This window comes from Bos javanicus, chromosome 9 (assembly GCF_032452875.1).
Source record: "Bos javanicus breed banteng chromosome 9, ARS-OSU_banteng_1.0, whole genome shotgun sequence".
NCBI lineage: Eukaryota > Metazoa > Chordata > Mammalia > Artiodactyla > Bovidae > Bos > Bos javanicus.
In genome coordinates this window covers 15371597-15388198 of record NC_083876.1, presented here as the reverse complement: position 1 = coordinate 15388198, position 16602 = coordinate 15371597, and the positions used below count along the sequence as shown (strand labels likewise).

At 34.9% G+C, this 16602-nt stretch overlaps 1 protein-coding gene and 1 non-coding gene across 13 annotated transcripts in view; both read right to left on the bottom strand.

Annotated features, from left to right (window-relative positions):
* Positions 1 to 16602, bottom strand: part of SENP6 (SUMO specific peptidase 6) — a 143290-nt gene that overhangs the window by 64533 nt on the left and 62155 nt on the right. For 9 of the 12 annotated variants that reach the window (XR_009738381.1, XM_061427243.1, XM_061427251.1 and 6 more), the window contains one exon: positions 8295 to 8365. The exons of 1 other annotated variant lie outside the window; for it this stretch is intronic. Coding sequence is in view for 8 of the 11 variants with exons in the window: in XM_061427243.1 (XP_061283227.1) it covers positions 8295 to 8365 (71 nt within the window). In the remaining 3 variants the exon portion in view is untranslated. Of the gene's footprint in view, positions 1 to 1515; positions 1605 to 6837; positions 6886 to 8294; positions 8366 to 16602 lie in introns of those variants that run through there. 2 more of the 12 variants (XM_061427252.1, XM_061427254.1) reach the window with 2 other exon arrangements.
* On the bottom strand, positions 12465 to 12569 carry LOC133254503 (U6 spliceosomal RNA). The gene has a single exon (XR_009738685.1). It is a non-coding gene; the product is annotated as a U6 spliceosomal RNA (small nuclear RNA).

Genomic DNA, 16602 nt, shown 5'->3' with positions numbered 1-16602 from the left:
GAAGCAAGCTAAATGTCCATCAACAGATGAACGTATAACATAGACAGAGGAATACCACCCCACCGTAAAAAAAAGAATGAAATAATGCCATCTGCAGCAACATGGATGGACCTAGAGCTTCTCATACTAAACGAAGTCAGGCAGACAAATTATCATATGACAGCACTTATATCAATGTATGTGGAATCTAAAATATGATACGAATGAACTCAATTAAAAAAAAAAACAGAAACAAACTCACAGACACAGAAAACAAATCTACGATTAACAAAGGGGAGAGGGATGAGACAAATAAATTAGGAGTTAGGGATTAGCAGATACAAACTACTATATATAAAATAGATAAATACCAAGATAAGGCCCTACTATATAGCACAGAGAACTATATTCAATATCTTGTATTAATAATGATCTAGTGGAAAAGAATATGAAAAGGAACACATACTATACATATAACTGAATCATTCTGCTGTATACCAGAAACTAAAACTGTAAATCAACTATACTTCGATTAAAAAAAGAAAAAGATTAGAGTATTTCCTGGTGGATTTTCTAGCTCAATGTCTTTTTAATATACCACCCTATGTCCAGGTATGCAGAAAAGGTAAATATGGAAGCTATTATGAGATAAGTAAAAGTGGTTGGCTCTTTAGAATAAATTTTAAAATCTATTCTATGCTTTAAAAAAGAATGGTCCTCCATAAAAAGAATGTTTATAGTGGCTTTCCTCATAAAAAACAAACAAACAAACAAACCTAGAAATAACTCAGGTATCCATCATAGGAGATTGATAAATAAACTGTTACAGCCCTACAATACAATACTAAAGAGGAAGAAATTGCTAATGCACGCAACAACACTGGTGAATGTCAAAAATTCATCCTGAGGGAAAAGAAGACTTACATAAAAGTGTACATACTGTATTATTCCACTTATGTGAAAATGGTTACCTATGATGGGGCAGAGATGAGAAGTAACTGGTAGGAACATGAGGGAATATTCTGAAGTGATGGTATCATTTACACTATGTGTTCCCAGGGCCTTGGGTTAGAAAGGTGTGTATACCTGTCAAAATGTATTCAACTGTACACTTACGGCTTTTAAATTTCATTATATGTAAATTCTATTTCAAAAGAAAACAAATATATATTGAACTCAAATCAGATGTCTGCTGAAGTGTTTAGGAGTAAAACTATACTGGTGTTCGTAATTTTAAATGTATTGGAAAAAGAAGATGAATTTATAAAAATGATTAGATTTACAAATATATAATGCTGCTGCTGCTACTGCTGCTGCTAAGTCGCTTCAGTCGTGTCCGACTCTGTGAGACCCCATAGATGGCAGCCCACCAGGCTCCCCCGTCCCTGGGATTCTCCAGACAAGAACACCGGAGTGGGCTGCCATTGCCTTCTCCAATGCATGAAAGTGAAAAGTCAAAGTGAAGTCGCTCAATCATGTCCAACTCTGAGCAACCTCATGGACTATATACTAAACAATGGTAATTAGAATCCTTACCTTTGAGCTGCTGTTTTTACTATTGCTATCTGTGCATTAGCACGAGAAAAACATCTTACACTTCCAGAGCATAATGATATATTTTGTGTATTTTCACTCAATTTCTTATTGTTTATTTATAAATACATAATGCAGTAGTGTTCATTACAGAATCTATATGGTACATGTAAATTCACTTTTAAAAGTCGGTTTTTTGGTATGTTTGAAAATTTTCATAATAGAAGTTGGAGGTTGGGTGGGGCAGGGATAGCCCTTTATTTTTGTTTGAAAATTTAGCTCTGCTGGAAAATATATACCTCAAGGATAGTTAGAATACAAACAGCTATCTTTATTATAGTAGTGTGGTTATTTATTTGCTTTTAAGTTATTTTTATCACCTTTTAAAAGAGAAAGACAAATTAGAAAAATGGTTTTCTCCATCATGTCACTGTTACTATGACCGATTTTCATTATAAAATAAAACTAAAGTCATATATTATATTCTCATTATAATCTCCTTAAAAATCACTTTGGGCTATGCTGAATATGTGTGATAAACAGAGAACACACTAGGCAAAGAACACAACAGGCAGACATGAATAAAAGAAGAAACTCAAATCCACTTAACATATAAAATGCCTGGTCATTAATGAGGAAATGTGAAAAAACAAATACTATTTCCCAATCAGTCTGGCAAAGCCTGAAAGAATGGTAAGATCTAATACTGCTGAGGAGCATATGAGAAAATAAACATAGATCATGCCTGTTGGGTGCTGATACCCTTTATAGAAAGCATTTTCGCAGAAACATATCAAAAGTCTTTAAAATGTACATAACCTTTGACCTTGTAATTTTATTTCTAAGGACGTGATCTAAGGAAATAATATAAAATACACAAAATGTGCTAAATTATTAATCATAATATATAATATCAAAACATTAAAAATTTAATTATACTATATAAATATAGTGGGTCACCTCACATCTATTAAAAAATAAGAGACTTGGCTATAGTCCATTTGATTCTTGTAATTGTGTCTTTCATTGTGGTATTCCTCTGGAATTCCAGTATCTCTTAATGAGAGTACAGGAACCAGATATCATAACAGTCAAGATGCAAGTTATACAACAATACACACAGTATAAATGCATCAAAAAATAGCTATATATGCACAGAAGTCTGGCAAGTTATCAATATATGTTAAGATACTAAAAGAAGATACCTTGACTGATTAAGATGAGGGGATATATTTCTTCTGCAAATGAGTTAAACACTGCTAAGTCAGATGATTTAAGTTAGAATCATAATGTAATTACATTAAGAATTTAATTAAATATTTACTCAGAGACAGCATATAACATCTATTAATTCTCTGATAAGAACACACAATCAGAATGGAAACCAAAAAGGAAGCTTAAGAAATCAGAAAGAAAAAGAGAGATCTTAAGACATTATTTTTCATGCTTAGAAAAACTGTAAAAAGAACACCAAACAAAAAATCAACAGGATATGTGACATGTCCAAAAATTACACCAATACTTAATTTTTACAAGTTTCAGTTTAACTGTACAGAACTGTTCATCAGTAATTACTAGCCTAGTGCTGATAAATAACTATAATTCATATTAAATGCCTCTTAAATGCAAAATAAAGGAGAAAAATAATAAAGGAAGTCCTCATAAGTGTTAAGAACTATAAAAAGATAGTGATACCTTTAAAGGAGAAAATTATTCCAGGTGCTATGCCACTAACTACTTATCCTGGGGTGTGAAAATTTTATTTTAAAAACTATCTCCAAGGGAATCCTAAAATAAAACGCAATCTTTATGAAACAATATACACATTATTATAGCCCTATCATTCATACTATATCCAAGTATATATGAACCTACCTAACACAAAACTGCGGAGAAGGCAATGGCACCCCACTCCAGTACTCTTGCCTAGAAAATCCCATGGACGGATGAGCCTGGTGGGCTGCAGTCCATGGGGTCGCTAAGAGTCGGACACGACTGAGCGACTTCACTTTCACATTTCACTTTCCTGCACTGGAGAAGGAAATGGCAACCCACTCCGGTGTTCTTGCCTGGAGAATCCCAGGGGACAGGGGAGCCTGGTGGGCTGTCGTCTATGGGGTTGCACAGAGTCGGACACGACTGAAGTGACTTAGCAGCAGAGACACAAAACTGAACTGACCTAACACAAAAGAGCTATCAGTTCAGTTCAGTGCAGTCGCTTAGTCGTGTCCAACTCTTTGCAACCCCAAGGACTGTAGCACGTCAGGCTTCCCTGACCATTACCAACTCCCAGAGCTTGCTCAAACTCAGGCCCGTCTGGATGGTGATGCCATCCAACCATCTCATCCTCTGTCATCCCCTTCTCCTCCCGCCTTCAATCTTTTCCAGCATCAGGGTCTTTTCAAATGAGTCAGTTCTTCGCATCAGATGGTCAAAGTATTGGAGCTTTAGCTTCAGCATCAGTCCTTCCAATGAATATTCAGGACTGACTTCCTTTAGAATGGACTACTTGTATCTCCTTGCAGTCAAACAGACTCTCAAGAGTCTCCTCCAACACCACAGTTCAAAAGCATCAATTCTTCGGCGCTCAGCTCTCTTTATAGTGGAAAGACCATAGCTTTGACTAGATGGACCTTTTTGGCAAAGTGATTGATGTGTCTGCTTTTTAATACGCTGTCTAGGTTGATCATAGCTTTTCTTCCAAGGAGCAAGCATCTTTTAATTTCATGGCTGCAGCCACCATATGCAATGATTTAGATCCCAAGAAAATAAAGTCAGCCGTTGTTTCCACTGCTTCCCCATCTATTTCCCATGAAGTGATGGGACTGGATGCCATGATCCTAGTTTTCTGCATGTTGAGTTTTAAGCCAACTTTTTCACTCTCCTCTTTCACTCTCATCAAGAGGCTCTTTAGTCCTTCTTCACTTTCTGCCATAAGGGTGGTGTCATCTGTGTATCTGAGGTTATTGATATTTCTCCTGGCAATCTTGATTTCAGCCTGTGTTTCCTCCAGCCCAGTGTTTCTCATGATGTACTCTGCATAGAAGTTAAATAAGCAGGGTGACAATATACAGCCTTGACGTACTCCTTTTCCTATTTGGAACCAGTCTGTTGTTCCATGTCCAGTACTAACTGTTGCTTCCTGACCTGCATACAGGTTTCTCAAGAGCAGGTCAGGTGGTCTGGTTTTCCCATCTATTTCAGAATTTTGCAGTTTACTGTGATCCACACAGTCAAAGGCTTTGGCATAGTCAATAAAGCAGAAATAGATGTTTTTCTAGAACTCTCTTGCTTTTTTAATGATCCATCAGATGCTGGCAATTTGATCTCTGGTTCCTCTGCCTTTTCTAAAACCATCTTGAACATCTGGAAGTTCATGGTTCACATATGCCAGCACACCAGGACTTATATAGCTCCCAGGACTGGTGTATTCAGTGCCCCTGACTCTGCAGCAGGTCTCTGTTGACCCACAACTCAGCCAGAGACTCCTGGACACTCGCAGGCAAGTCTGGCTCAGTCTCTTGTGGGGTCACTACAGTAAAGAGTCTGCCTGTAATACACAAGTCCAGGGTTCAATCCCTGGGTCAGGAAGATCCCTTGGAGAAGGGACTAGCTACCCACTCCATTATTCTTGCCTGAGGAATTCCATTAACAGAGGAGCCTGGAGGTCTATAGGCTATGGGGGCGCAAAGAGTTGGACATGACTGAACAACTGCAACTAACACTGTCACTTTTTTACAAGCTAAATATACCAATATCCCTCTCCCAAAGCTAACATGTTTCATGTGGACAGGTAATATTTATACATATACATACATATATATATATATATATATATATATATATATATATTTACACACTTTATTATGAGTCCACAGGCACAAACTGAGTAAGTAAATAAAGCAGCAAGTACAGCTCTTCCCTATAAAAAATTTTCAGTTAACACATGTAAAAGAAATAAAATAGAAGACTACCATTAATAAACACTGAGTAATAATTGTTGCCAGCAAGAGCTACCAAAAGATGCTAGTATCAGTGGACACAATTTTGAGGAAAAAGAGGGTATCTGCATAGTGTCAGAGTCCCAAGTGATTAATAAGGAGGGGAAAATAGCTGTATGGTGGAAGAACTCACCAGAAACTACCTAAGTAGGAGATCATGTTTAACAGTAATTAAGACAAAGCAACATCATACAACCCTTGATATAATGTGTAGAAAAAGACACAACCTAACTTTCATGAAAGTTTTGCCAAAAATGAACAGCCTCAATCTAATCATAAGATGCAAAGAGCTGACTCATTGGAAAAGACTCTAATGCTGGCAAAGATGGAAGGCAGAAAGAGAAGGGGACATTAGAGGATGAGATGGTTGAATGGCATCACCAACTCAATGGACATGAGTTTGAGCAAACTCCAGGAGGTGGTGAAGGACAGGGAAGCCTGTAACAGTGCAGTCCATGGGGTTGCAGAGTCAGACATGACTGAGCAACTTAACAACAACAAATCATAAGATAACATTATTCAAACTTCCAAACAGAAAGGCATTCTACTAGTATTCTTCAAATTAATCAAGGAAACTTAGGAGATGTAACCAATATAAGAACCAAACTGGATCTTGGAACAGAAAAAAGTTATCAGTGAAAAACTGGTGAAATGAGACCAATGTCTATCTGCTTAGTTTAAATGTTATACCAGTGACAATCTCTTATTTGCAAATGTACTATGACTATAACATGACTATAACTATAACATGCTGTTAATGCTAACATTAAGAGCAACTGGGAAAAGGGTAAATGAGTTCTAGTTTTATAACTTTTCAGTATTCACTTAAAATGATTTTAAAATAAAAAGGGTTTTTAAAAAAAGGTTATTCTTATCTATTTAGTGAATGTCACTGAATCAACAAAGTTTTTTTTTTTAATTTCGTTATTTTTGGCTCCCCTGGGTCTTCATTGCTACACAGACTTTCTCTAGTTTTGCGGGTGGGGGATGGGGGGTGGTACTCTGCAGCTGCGGTGCTTGGGCTTAGCACCATGGTGGCTTCTCTTATTGCAAAGCACGGCCTTATCTACACAGGTGGGCTCTGTAGCTGTAGCTCATGGGCTTAGTAGCCCAGTGGCATAGGGAATCCTTCCAAACCAGGGATCTAACCAGTGTCCCCTGCACTTGCAGGCAAATTCTTAACCACTGGACCACCAGGGAAGTCTCTGAATAAACAAAAAATGTTTGTAAAATGTCTGGGGCTCACTGATATCTAAAACCATATAACAGGCCAAATCACTTAACTTACTGAAATGCATCTGGGGAAAGGGAATGATAACCGTACCTATTGTGTAGTTCTTCCCTGAGGATCAGAAATAAGTTTCTTTTTGATCTAGGGAGAAAATAGTAAAGCACAGTGGTTAAGAGAACGTGTGGTCTTTATCATCATATAGACCTGGATTCCAGTACTAGTTTGTGTCCTTGAGCAAGTTATATAATCCCTGCAAACCTCAATTTCTTCCTCTGTACAAAACGGAGGTAAAGTTGGACTTAGCTTATTGAGATCCTGGGTAGGGAACTAGGATAAAAGCAGATAATCAATGTCAAGCATCTGACTCAGCTCAAGTGCGGGGTATGAGTTCAGTAAAGATTTAAGGTATGAATGTTAAAGAAGCTAGTCATTACTACCACATTTAATAAACCTAGTGAGCATAACTATGCGTTACAAAGTATACTAATTCACATTCATAACAACTGCAAAATTATTAAGAAAGAATCTATGTCTCAAATATTCCCTTTATAAAATATGTTCTATATATACACAAAAGATTTTCATCCAAGTTATAGAAAAATACAGGTGCTTTAAAAAAAAAAAAAGAAAAGAAACTGTTGGCAACCAGGAAAAACTCAGCTGCTTAAAATCATTCAATTTTGAATAGTAAGAGACACTACTGCTATTTAAAACAAGCAAAAGGCCTATGGGATTAAGAGATACAAACTACTATACATAAAATAGATAAGCAACAAGAATATATTCCATAGAACAGGAATTATAGCCATTATCCTGTAACAACTTAATGGACAATAACCTGTAAAAATACTGAATCACAACACTGTACACCTAAAACTAATAATGTAAATCAAAGTATACTTCAATTTTTTTTAAAAAAAGCCGAAAAATACACAAGCAAAGGCCTGCGGAAAACAAGATGGACACACAGATTGAAAATCTCTAAATAATGAACATCAATTTGATGGTAGAAACAGCTTTCATAAATGCTAATTGCTCTTATTAGTAATTTTTAAAAAATTGTTTCGATGTAAATTAAATTTCTACTTACAATAATATTTCAACATCTACTATTAACACACTTTTATCAGGTATGGTCTCTTTATAACTCAGTGATTTTCTTGTCTAGAATAATTGCGATCCTAAAATTTAGAATATATTAGGCAACCACTGAATTAACACTGTTGCACTATATTAAGATTATAACATAGTGCAACAAAACAAAATTCTGAAGCTATAACCCATCCAGAGTTAATATTTGGATCCTGAATTTAACAACAATGCTAATATAATCAAAAAGACTTCCAACTATCATCACCTGAATGTGTACTCTCTGAATCATTCTCCAGTGATTTCAGATGAGAAATTCTCAAGTCAGTTATTAGAAATGGGTCTATGTATTTCTAGTCTAACTGGGAATATTCTAAAGCCAGTGCTACATCCCTAATTTACCTTTCATACAACAACTCAAAACCCTTCACAGGTGTTAACAAATAAAACTGCACACTTACCAACACCTTGGGGCCGACTTAACCTTACAGGGTTACTTTCAAATTTTTGGACATGAGGTGGGTATTCTTTCCTAAAAAGGAAATTCATATAGTTTTACTCTAAAAGAAAAAAAAATATTTTTAAAATGAAAAAGTAGAGGGAATACTTACAATATGTTTATCAAAAGCAAATCATAGCTTGTTACATAAAAAGACGTAATATAAAATAACACTATATCACACAAACATACTAAACCTTAATGCACTACAAGATCCCTAAGGGCAGTGATTATATTTTATTTAAACTGTTAATCTATGCCAGCCAACAGTGGGCAGTCTTTCAAATAAACATTTAATAAATGAATCCAAATATTTATCTTTTCAAAGTAGTCACTTTGGGAAGATACATATATCTCCCCAATGCACAAAATTTTAGAATTTTTCTTTTGGAACTACTTTCATAATCCATTTATAAAAACTTTAAAAAAAAAAAAGAAAGGCTTGTAATATTTCATTGTCACATGCAGTTCTGAAATAAAACAAATTACTCAGCTTAGAATAAATATCTGCCCTATTTTGCTGTAAATGTTTCTAGCTATTTAAAAATCAATGAATAAAGGGAATAAAGACTGAATTTGATCTTGTTCTTCAGGATAATTACAAAAGCAGTAAAAAAAAAAAAAAAGCTATATACAAAACTAGAAATCATGAAACAAGTATTCATACTGTGTAGTCACAAGTATGAATATTTGTGACTATATAATGGGGTTATTAATACTTTTAAAAGTATATTAATTACATTGTCAGACTTCACACACAACCAATTCTCAGAATTCTGAACAGGAATCCTTAGTAAATAGGATCCTAAAATGTCAGAGAAGTCCAAATATACACCAGTTTGGGAGAAAAGCAAAAAACCTATAGCTAAATTATGGGATAAAACCATTAAAGAAGGAGATGTGCAACAGACGAGGGAGCTAAAAATAGCTACTTCCCCATCCAAATGAAAGGCTCCAAAATTATTTTCATATTATTTAATGGGGGAATTAAAAGGGGTTATTCTGTTCTTTATAAATCCATTTGCACAAGTGATCAAACCTATCACAAAGCAATACAATTCAACAAAAATTAAACAAAAATCCTAAAGGAGTTTTCCTTATAAGGATTTCATATTTTTATATTGCAAAAGTCAAAGCACCTGAATTGAAAGCAAAATAAGAAAATGACAAGAAGAACATAGTAAGAGTAGTGACAGTAGTGTACTTTTGATAGCAGCTAGCAAATAGTGAGCATAATGTGCCAGGTACTGTTCTAAGTGCTTTGCATCTATTAATTACTTTGGCCTTCATGATAACCGTATAAAGTATATACTACTGTTACCACTTTACAGATGAGGAAACTGAGGCACAATGAGGTTAATTAACTTGCCCATGGTCACAGAACTACTAAATAGCAACACCAGAATCTAAATCCTAGCAAACTGCATCAGTATTGGTAAGTAATGGTATTTTCATTATTATCATTGAGCAGTATGTGGTCCAACTGAGTCACTTCCACACTGTCAAAATTTTGTGAGGATACAAATTGTGAAGATGAGAATTTGCCTCAGAGACAGCAGTACCAGTGCTATGAAAAATAAGGTTTTCAGCTCCTAAAGTACATGTTTTTATATTCTACACATGTTCACACTAAAAATTATATAATATAGTCTTATCCATATACAATCAATTTTCAATCAGTTATAACTCTACACTGGAAAAATAAAAATATCAACTATAAAATACAACCGAGGCAATAAATTTGAAGCAAAATATGATACAACTATAGTAAACTCCAAAACCTCTATGTATTAAAACAGTGGACAATAGAAACAGTAGATATTCTTAAATACTAAGGATTATCAACAAGCAGAATGATTTGACATAATGGCCACAAAATCTGGAAATACAGATAATTTGGATTTTTGTCTATTTAAACCTGCTTTACTTATTCTGGGGTATGCTATAAACACAAGTTCATTCGGTAATAACTGGTATAAATCATCTAAGACAACATATCACAGATATATAGAGATTACTAATTCACTCAGCTCTCTGCTATTTGTCAGAGTGCACTGAACCATGCATTGCTGATGAGGAACAAAATGAATATATATGTCATATAATGTCCATGACCATCATGTATTGTCATGTTAAAAATTATGTACATGTGCCAACATTTCCAAACCTTATGGCCACTCTGTATCTGATATTTACTATACTTTGCCCTATACAGAGCAAATTTTGTTTTAAAAAATAAAATAAGCAAATTACTGAAGTAAAAGCATGCCTTAATTTTAATATAATTAAACAAGAATTTCAGAATAAAAGTATTTGTTTAATAAGAGAATTAAAAGAACTTTATAATCTTGTGTTAACTTTTGTTAGGTAATCAAAAATAAACTTTGTTAATTTCTCAGTATAAAGGTTCCAACACTCAACAGACATTAAAAATTTCAAACTTCAAACTAGTATGATGCTTAAGGCTAGGATTTAATTTCCCAGTGGATTTTCTTTCCTACCTTAAACCAAGCAGAAGCAGAGAAGTGTCCCTACTAACTGGGAGCATTTTTTCTTCTTTCTTTTGCTTCTGAGTAAGTGTTTTGTATGTAAGTTTTAGAGAACCTCATTTCATGGATCATGGATCCAATATTTCACAAGCTGCATAAAACTAGATACCTTTTCCCCCTTCTGTGCAAAACTGTTTAAATAACATCAGAATGTTCCATTTATTAAAGGTTAGATGGGCTTCAGCTTTGGAAGTCTTTTTTTTTTTTTAATAAATAAAATTTAGAACAAATTTAGATTTACTGAACGGTTGAAAAGATAGTTCAGAATTCTCTTATATCCCTTACCCAGTTTTTCCTAATGTTAATACCTTCATCACCCTCATATCTATGTCAAAAGACCCAAAAATCAACATTTGCACATGGCTATTAACTAAATGCTAGGCTTTGTTTGAATTTTACGAGCTCTTCCACTTTCTACTAATATCCTCTTTGTTCTAGAATACAATCTAGGATTCACTGTTTTTAGTGATCCTGTCTCCCTAGGTGTGCGTGCGTGCATGTGTGTGGCTCAGTCATGTCTGACTCTTTGCAACCCCATGTACTGTAGTCTGCCAGAATCCTCTGTCCATGGAACTCTTTAGGCACAGACACTAGCCTGCCAGGCTCCTCTGTCCATAGAATTCTCCAGGCAAGGATACTGGAGTGGGTTGCCATTTCCTTCTCCAGGGGATCTTCCCAACCCAGGGACTGAACCTGGGTCTTCTGTACTGCAGGCAGATTCTTTACCATCTGAGTCACTACAGAAGCAGCTTCTTTATTTCTCAGACTAAAATTCTTTTTCATGACCCTGGCACTTCGGAAGAGACTAGTTAGTTATTACATAGAATACCCCTCAACGTGTGTCTGGTGTTTCACTCATGACTAGACCGAGCCTGTAGGTTTGGTGGATGTCTCATCACATCCTATCAGAGGTTACATGATATCAGTGATTTATAACACCAGTAAGATTAACTGTGATCATTTGGCTAAGGTAATGTCTGTCAGGTTTCTCCACTCCAAAGTTTATTTTCCAGTTCCAATGTTCTATTTGGAAGCAAATTCAATTAGTCCAGCCCACAAGAGAGGCAAGGGTACTTAAACTCTGAGGCTTCTTCCCTGGTGTCTCAATAGTAAAGAATCCACAATGCAGAAGACGCAGGTTTGATCCCTGGGTCAGACCCCCTGAAGAAGGAAATAGCAACCCACTCCAGTATTCTTACCTGGAAAATCTGGTAGACAGAGAAGCCTGGCGGGCTACAGTCCATGGAGTTGCAAAGGAGTTGGACACAACTTAGCAACTAAACAATGTTTCAATTCTATTTCTTCCTGAAGAGGGGAGTATCTACATATATTATTTATTTGGAATTCTTCTGCAGCTGTGAATTTCCCCCAATTCATTTTATGCAGCTTACAAAAATTTTAGGTTAGTTCAGTAAGTAAATCACTTATTCAATTATTTATACGAGTACCACCAATGGATATTTATTTTATACTTTATGTTATAATCCAATTGTTTTGGTTCTGGCCCTTGGGAGCTCTTTCAGTTGGCTCTTGTGTTCCTTTCCTGTCCTTTTTAATTCTGATAAAATAGGCATAAAATTTACAGAAACATGGAATGCTTCACCAATCTGCATGTTATCCTTGTACAAGGGCCATGAACATCTTCTGTACTGCTCCAATTTTAGTGTATGTGTTGTTGAAGTAAGCGCCCTTTGGTTTTTTGAATTGGATTCTGATACTACAAGATACTCTAAGATTATTTTGTGTTTTCCCTAACCCATCCCTGCTGCTGCTAAGTCGCATCAGTCGTGTCCGACTCTGTGCGAACCCATAGACGGCAGCCCACCAGGTTCCCCCATCCCTGGGATTCTCCAGGCAAGAACACTGGAGTGGGTTGCCATTTCCTTCTCCAATGCATGAAAGTAAAAAGTGAAAGTGAAGTCGCTCAGTCGTGTCCAACTCTTAGCAATCCCAGGGACTGAAGCCTACCTGTGTCCATGGGATTTTCCAAGCAAAAGAGTACTGGAGTGGGGTGCCATTGCCTTCTTCTAACCCATCCCTAGAATCAGCCATTTCTCCAGGTTCCTTTTATTAGAATATTAGAAACCAGGATCTGAGTGCTGGTTTATTTTTAGTTGGTTTTAATAATTCACTTTATAAACTGTTCCACTGCTGTAACTGATTGCAAAAGATGTAAACTTCTATAACAAAAATTAAATGTGTCTATTTTCCATTAAAATCCATTATTCCAAACTTATGTTTAAACTTCAAATTTTTGCAGATTTACTAAAATTTCCCAAAGTTGTACTCTAACCAAAAACATTTTTGCATTTTAAATATTTTAGGGGAGCTTTATTCATTTCTCAGAGTATGTCCATTATGAAATGCACTCCTTTATCCTATTTAATACTTCTCATCCTTAATTTGGTCTCATTTGTTGCTAAAATTCTACTCATGCTTTTCTTTTGTTTGCATCTTTAACTTATTTTTAATTGGAGGATAATTGTTTTCTAATAGTCTGTTGGTTTCTGCCATATTGTTTGTGTCTCTTTTGACTCTAAGAGTCAAGAGACCCTTTACTTACAAACCATTATTTTAGAAGTAGCTGATTCTTATAAATAGTATGATACAGCTGAGTTTAAACAACATATTTGTCTTTTAATAAACATATTCAACCTGATCACAATTATTGCAGCTGATAAACTTCATGTTTTCCTTTCATCTTACCTTATGAGTTAGTTGTTTTTTATATTTGTTTCATTCTTTCCTCTTTTTTCCTATTTTTACTGACTTACACAATTACTTTTCTTTCTTTTTAAATTTATTTATTTGGCTGCGATGTGTCTTAACTGAGGCATGTGGGATCTAGTTCCCTGACCAGGAATCGAACCCAGACTCCCTGCACTGGGATTGCGGAGTCTTGGTCACTGGCCCACCAGGGAAGTCCCCACAATTACTTTTCATTTATTTTTTTCTCCTCTGGTTAATGTAACAAATACAATAGTTACCTTTCCTGTCTCAACTCTTACTTCAATTGCATACTATGTTCATTAACATGGTATCAAGATTCCAACTATTTCCTCAAGCAAGATATTCTACACACCCCAAAGACATAAAGATCTTTAAAATCCTTTCACTTCCCCATCCTATCCCATTCAATCCCTCTCCCTTAAAAAGCCATAAGATTCCTTTTACCTATGTCTTTCTACCTCTCTAATTCCTAGACTTTGCTGAGCTATTAATAGTTTTGAACAGTCAAAGATTATTACTGCTATTCTATTTGGTAAGTGAAACAAGTTTAGCCTCAATTAAATAACCACATAAACCATACATAAAAGACTATTTTTTAAAAAATCTCAGATATTTATCAGGTGGTAACACTTCTCTACCTAAAATGCACTGCACGTTTTCAGTGAGTGCACCAATGTAAAACTCAAACTCTTGAGATCATCTTACAAAGCCTTTTATGATCTAGGGGTTCTAGCTGACCTTACTAAAGCAACCCTCGTAACATTTTCCCCTTTGCTCCCCAAGTTCCAGCCACAGTGGTCCTTCCTTCTTTCTCTGAACATACCTACTCATGCCAGCATTAATATCTTAGTACCACCTCTTTCCTATCTGAAGAAGCCATCTCTATGATCACTGTATCTGAGTCTACATTCAGTCAGTCCTTGCTTAAACGTTAGCTTTGTAGCTGAGTTTCTCTGAATATCTAAAGAAACCATATTGTCACAATATATCACATCATCCAATTGTACTTTTAAACACAGAACTTATTAGGTGCTTTACTTATTCATTATCAGTTGTTGTCCATCAAAATGTAAACTACAGGAAAACAGAGGTCTTGCCTGTTTTGTTCATCACTGTATTCTTATGCCTAGAACATAGCAGGCACTTGATAAATAGTTGGAAGGAATAAATGTATATAACTAAAAGGCAGTATGTAATTGGAAGTGTATTTATCAGGTCCAACAATTATCTAAATATTGCAGTACAAGGATGACAATGTCAAAACTGAACCATTGGCTACCATGCAGCCACCATAAAGGAATTCAAAATATTAGCCTATGTGAAAATTATATAATTCAGGCATGGTAAACTAAACATTTATTGATTAGACAGGCTAGCCGGAAGTTCACCACACCTGGATTCTCTAGTCTGTTTACTGTCCTTCTTCCTTTTTAGACCTTTTCTAACGTTTCCATATTCAACCACTGTTTTCCTCACAGTATGCTTTATTATGTGGCAAGGCATGTCATTCTTCTCTTCCCTCATTTACTCTTTTTACAAAATTAAGACTGTTGCTCTTCTCCAATATTTACTCTTCGAAACAAACTTGAGTCAATTGGTCAAATTTCCTAAAGTAACAAAGTCAACAGGATTTCTAACTAAAACTCCATTAAATTTATCTTAAGGAGCAACTCTATCAAATAACCAACCAGGAACCAAATATATGCCTCAAATCAGGGTTCTTTAGGTATATTTATAAGGGAGCTATACATCATTAATTTTATTATTGAATATTTTAGTTTCTACTATGAATGAAATTTTGATCTTTTCAATATATACTTCAATTGATGAGTGAATTAAAAAAACTTAATTACTATTAGTCTTACAATCCAGTATCTTGCTATACTCATTTCTCAGATATCAAGATAGTATTTTATACGGCTAATATAAATTGGTACTACCTGTCTGCAAAACAGTTTGGAAGTACCTATCAAGAACATTAAAAATATTTATAAAGAATCCTTCCTAGAGATTTATCTTAAGAGACATATTTAGAAATTTATATACAAAGTTGTTCATCAATGTGTCATATGTAACAGTGAAAAACAACCAGACATGGGCTAATGGGTAAATAAATTATGTATATCTGCAGGACAAGCTATTCTGTGATCATTAAAAATCATTTTTAGAAGCCAAAATTCAGAATATGCAGCTATATTTTTACTATGACCCCCCTGTTAGATATAAAGGACAGAGGAAAATACATTGTAAAAGAAATGTATAAAGATGCTAATGATGTATTATAAAATATTTCATTATAACAGTTGTCTTTTCAAACATACCCCATATTTAAGTAAACATGTCTAGTGTTTCACATATATTCTTTCACTACATTCTTTTCACCTTTGTACCTTTCTGTTATTTCAAAATTCTGTATAATATGAACATACTATTTATAATAAAATATTTTTAAAACTTTTGAAATTACTATGTGCTCATTTCATAATGGGTCACAGTCTACTTAAAGAGGGGGGAAAAAACAGTTCTAATACCAGATTAAGTATCCCAGGCTGCTGGTGCCAGCACGTACACTGTATTCATAACCCACTGTCCAAGAGTCAGAAAAGAAGTCACTTAAGTCATCAATGTCACTTACAACAAAGAAAAATGGGAGCAATTTTTTTAAGTTTGAAAGCTCTGGACCTTAAAATGATTGTTTATTATTTATTCCAGCTTGGTTTTAAACCTAAAATATACCTCATTGTGCCCAGTATATAGTTTAACCTTCCACAACTTCCTATCTTTCAATTTATTACATAAGCTATCCTCTTGTAAAGCAATCATTTAGTTCAGAGATTTTTAGTCCTTCATATGTTAAGGGATAAGGATAAAAAATTTTCTATTGCTCTTCAAAGGTCAGAAAAAAAGATGTGACTTTGCTTGTAAGAAGAGAGGGGAAAAGGCTTATGTCAAAAATAGTTCCAGAGTAAAATCTACTGACAGAAAATTTCT